Source organism: Anneissia japonica, unplaced genomic scaffold, assembly GCF_011630105.1.
Source record: "Anneissia japonica isolate Jap-2015-1 unplaced genomic scaffold, ASM1163010v1 scaffold2756_len2360902_cov194, whole genome shotgun sequence".
Lineage (NCBI taxonomy): Eukaryota > Metazoa > Echinodermata > Crinoidea > Comatulida > Comatulidae > Anneissia > Anneissia japonica.
Genome location: NW_022719050.1, coordinates 139,890 through 144,733, shown reverse-complemented (window position 1 = coordinate 144,733; position 4,844 = coordinate 139,890). Strand labels below are relative to the sequence as shown.

The following is a 4,844-nucleotide window of genomic DNA, read 5'->3' as shown; positions in this document are numbered from 1 at the left end:
ACCCCCAATGTATAATAGTGCCAATTAAAAAAAAATCATCCGTTTCTCTCTTCACATGATTAAATGTATTTGGGCGTGGCTTTTAATGTCACTGTTTAAGGTCACGTACAGGTAAAAGCTACTGTCACCTGTGACATTATTGCAAGTATCTACCTGGGAGTAATATACAATTATTTTTATCCATGTCTCTCTCCACATAATTAAGTGCATTATTTAAGCCCCTATTTCATTTCCCCCAGCCCGCTTGTACAGGATGTGCCCCGGCAGCAATACTGAATATTGTATCTTGGCCCTATAATACCATGACCAGACCATCAAACCTTTTGTCTCTTTTCACATGATTAAATCTTCTGGGCTCCCGGTACTATAATTCTACATCGTGTGCGCCCCTTTGCTAACACAGGCCTTTTTCACGCTGCGGTAGACATCGATGACAAACAGTACTGAGCAGCGAAGCGTAATCAATAGAAATATGTTTCGACCATATTTTCGGAGGTCATGTTACTTAAAAAAATCATAAATCTAACGGAGGGTCGTATCAACATAATTTTTCTTTAAAATGTTCGCAACGGATATATCTACATACTGTATGAATAAAAAAAAAATTGAAAATTTGTTTAGTCTGTCAAACTAAACTGGAAAATGGAAGACTGATTTTGTGTAGTGTTAACGCATACATTGCCATTATTTCACACTGTTCGACCAGATATCATTAGCGTACCGACCATATTTTCAGAGGTCATGTTACTTTAAGAATCATAACTCCTTAACAGAGAGTCGTATCAACATATTTTTCTTTAAAATGTTCGCAACGGATATATCTAATTGCTGTGTGAGTAACAAAAAAATTAAAATTTGTTTAGTCTGTCAAAACTTAATTGAAATAATAGCAACATGCACTATACAAAATCGGTCTTCTATTTTCTAGTTAGGTTTTGACAGACTAAACAATTTTTTTAGTTCATACGGTACGTAGATATATCCTTTGCGAATGTTTTAAAGAAAAAAATATGTTGACATGACCTTCCGTTAAGGATATATGATTTTTTTAGTAACATGACATCCGAAAATATGGCTGAAACGCTGTTATTTCTGTTGGTTACACTTCGCTGCTCAGCATTGTTTGTCATCGATCGAAGATGTCTACCGCAGCGTGAAAAAGGCCTAGGCCTATTACACGCAAAGCACATTACACGAAGCCCATGGGAATGTCTTTTCGAGATAGGCCTAGGATTCTTCTCGAGGCTACTTTGCAAACTAAAATGGGGTACTTCAATTCGAGATGGGCTTCTTCTGGAGATTAAGCCCATTGGGCTTCTATTCGAGGTTTTACGGTATTCTAGTTATATATTCGTAACTTTCTAATATGTAATTATTATATTTTCATACGTTCGTTTATACTGTATTTAAGTTCAGCAGTTCAGTTACCTCTCTGAGTTTAAATAAAACCTGTGCAACATATAACCTATGTATTGAGCTTCTGCTGTGAAGTGGGCGTGTTGTTTGCTCTTTTTATCAAACTCTGAACGAAGGTCAGCATCGTTTGAGCATTGTTTGAGGAACAACAAATCTACTACTAATAATGGATAAATCGCAAGCTAAATTGATCGGTCTTGGAGGGACAGCTGCTATTGCTCTTTACTTGCAAAGGAAGTATGGCAGTGCATTGTTGAATGACGTTAGATGGATACGTATAGGCCTAGCAATTAAAAAGTTTGCTCTCAATTGCGAAAAAAATGGCTTGACTTTGGTTGATCTATTTCTACAAAACGCTGACAGCCATCCATACAAGCCATGCATTCTGTTCCAGAATAGTGTCTATACATACGGAGAAATTGATATCGAGTCGAACAAAGTAGCACATTTTGCAAAAGGCACTGGGTATCTTGACCAAAATGATACTGTTGCGTTTTTTATGAAAAACGAACCAGCGTATTGCTGGTGGTTCTTGGGATTACAGAAGATAGGCATCACGTGTGCGTTTATTAATTACAATCTTCGTGGAAAATCTCTTTTGCATTGCATAAAGATATCAGGATCAAAGGCTGTTGTAGTAGCAGGAGGTACAGTATGTGTTTAATATATGGGATCTAGACTTATGGCGGTGGTGGTCCCACCTAGCACCCCCAGAGCCCCAATCTCCGCAAGCAATATCTTACACGACTATTTGGATCAAAAAGGGGATCTGTTTTAAAACTTGTGCAGGCATAATGCGTTCTAAAACGTTTCTAAGAACAACTTAGTATGGGCCTCTACCAGGTCCGAAGACCAGATATGGTCAGATTCTCTGCCAGATAGCGTAACTTCCACGAGACTCCGTCAGGCGATAGCGACAACATGAAGGTGGTCCAATTGGAGGTAGAATTTCTTAGAATCAGCTAGGGCATTAAAATCCATTAAAAAAAAAACCCTCAGACAAATTTCCTTTACAACCAATGCCGTAGCCAGCTATAAGGACAATTGGAACAGTCCCGCACAATTTGTTTTAAATTGGTCCCTAAAGAATGGCTCCACATATTTAAAAATGGGTCCAAATTATGTAACTTATGCATGAAATGGGTCCACTTTTTGAAAAATGGGTCCAGATTTCTCATATGTGGCAAAGACAAGCCAAACCAGTCACTCGTCGCAAATCGTGTTTCAGAGAAAATGGCCAAAACATGCTGGAATGTCAAATTAAAAAATCTATTTTATTGCATTAAACTAACCTTTATATATCTACACATCATTCTATGCTGTTATTTTCCCCATTTTCGATGTTAAAACAATACTTTTTAAGGATTTAAAGATAGTTTCTGCATGAGAAATGCCTGAAATCATAAACTTTGACGGTTAATTTCTCATATATTGTTCTTTAAACAACTGTGTGGTTAAACGCTTGTACCTTCATAAGGAAATGTCCGATTTGAATGATTTTTTTACCATTTTATAGCTATTATTTTACTCTCTAACACTGTATTAATAACTCAAAATCGATTTTTGCGATGAGTGACTGGTTTGGCTTTAGACCGTGGGTTGAGGCTCCAAAATCGGCTTAGTTTACGAATTCTGTGACCCACCGATCCGCGCTACTTGGCATTCGCACAAAAATGTCAATACTATTTTATTGAAACATAATATAATTGTTGGCAATTGTAAATTTGGGGAAACTGTAACCAAAAATGAGAATTTATCTTCAAAAAAATAATGTCGTTCACGAAAGCAGTACCCAATCACAGCACACTTACCATACCTGTTAAGCATTGATGAGACGCTATTAGCCAATCACAAACGTTTTTGTAAACTCGGTAACTAACGTAAACAATGTCGCGAGGAAAGTGACAATGTGTAGCAATTTGGACGAAAGTTCTCCGGTTTTAGTGGAATATTTCAATATGATATAAGTATACCAGCCTTTATATACATTGGTAATAGTTGTAAGATTTTAGAGGTTGTAAATTGCATTTCCCGTCTTCTGTCGACTGACACACCGTAGTTTTTTAAGCCAAAGTCGACCGTGCTTTACTGAATGTGTATTGTATTACTTATCGAGGCCTACATATGCATAGTAGGAAGGGCAAGAAGTAATGTTCATTGACTTTGAATGAGACAGGAAATTCCTGTAAATATATAATATATTTTGATTCTATTTGGAATCGCTTTTTTTTTTTTTTTTTTTTTTTTTTGTTCGTTTTTTCTATAATTAAAAAAATGTACATTTTAAAAGAAAACTGAGGCTGAATTACTTCAAAAAATAATGAAGAACACATTGAGGCTGATGTAAAATTTCAAATGTTTTTATTTGCATGCAATGTAAATAAATAACATTAATCAGTATTTCTTGCCATGCCTGTTGATTTTTGTTTAACTGCTTGAAGACCTTGTTAATATGGACTGAATTAATGAATAAAAGTAAAGCAATTACATGATTCCAATAAGGTGAAACAAATAAATCTTTAATATACCTCAGTTCAGCCAGTTACATCCCACCAGCACTTTCATTATCTCTCTGATCACTCACTAGGTATATACATGTAACTACACAACAGTAAACACAAGGTTGAAAGAAGTTTATGACAAAAATCTGAACTTTTATATGAATATTATTGAAACACTGTAGCATATACCTACATAGAACTGCTTTAAACATAGCTGAATATAGAGTTTAATCCAATCCACTTATAAACATGTGTTAAATATTACAATTATATAATATTATCAATGTAGCCAACCAGCATAAACAATATAAAGAAACTAGAAATAATGAAAGTTTTGCTGTATTCATTATCATTTATCAGCAAGTACTGTTCTGTTATTTTCTTCTTTTCATATTGCATTGTAAAATACAATACAATGCAATTCAAAAAGTCCAATGCAAATTTTTATAAAGAAAATAAATGTGTTGTTGATAAATGTTCATACAAGGAAAAACCTTAATAATATCTGGTAATATTTCTCAACACAGTGTATGGTATGATGTCATATCAAATAGATAACAACATTTATACAAACAGTATACAGTTCCAATCTGATAGGACTACAGTACTTCCAATTGATTCATGTTTCTATCCATGGCCTATAATATGGCCTGAATTGTCACCAGATCCTTATCCCCCATATAGTGACAAGGCTTCATCCTGATTTGCAATAGCAGCCTCAAGTAATTCCACCACTCAATGTTTCACATCTTACTAATTTCTCAATGGTTTTTGCTCTAGATTAAAAGTACTTAATATATTATTGTCTTTTTACAAAAAAAAAATACATGGGAGAACATGACTTCGACCAGGAAGCACTTCTTTAATTCTTGACTTCAGCTTTCAGGTGATGCAGAATGAGCATTTGCTTTGGCTGTGGTTCATCAA

At 35.0% G+C, this 4,844-nt stretch overlaps 1 protein-coding gene across 1 annotated transcript in view; it reads left to right on the top strand.

The window, feature by feature from the left end:
* Positions 1-1,238: 1,238 nt before the first annotated feature.
* Positions 1,239-4,844, top strand: part of LOC117110756 (very long-chain acyl-CoA synthetase-like) — a 20,589-nt gene continuing 16,983 nt past the window's right edge. Inside the window, exon 1 of the mRNA XM_033253553.1 lies at positions 1,239-2,063. Within this exon, the coding sequence (XP_033109444.1) occupies positions 1,583-2,063 (481 nt within the window). The 5' untranslated portion in view covers positions 1,239-1,582. The remainder of the gene's footprint in view (positions 2,064-4,844) is intronic.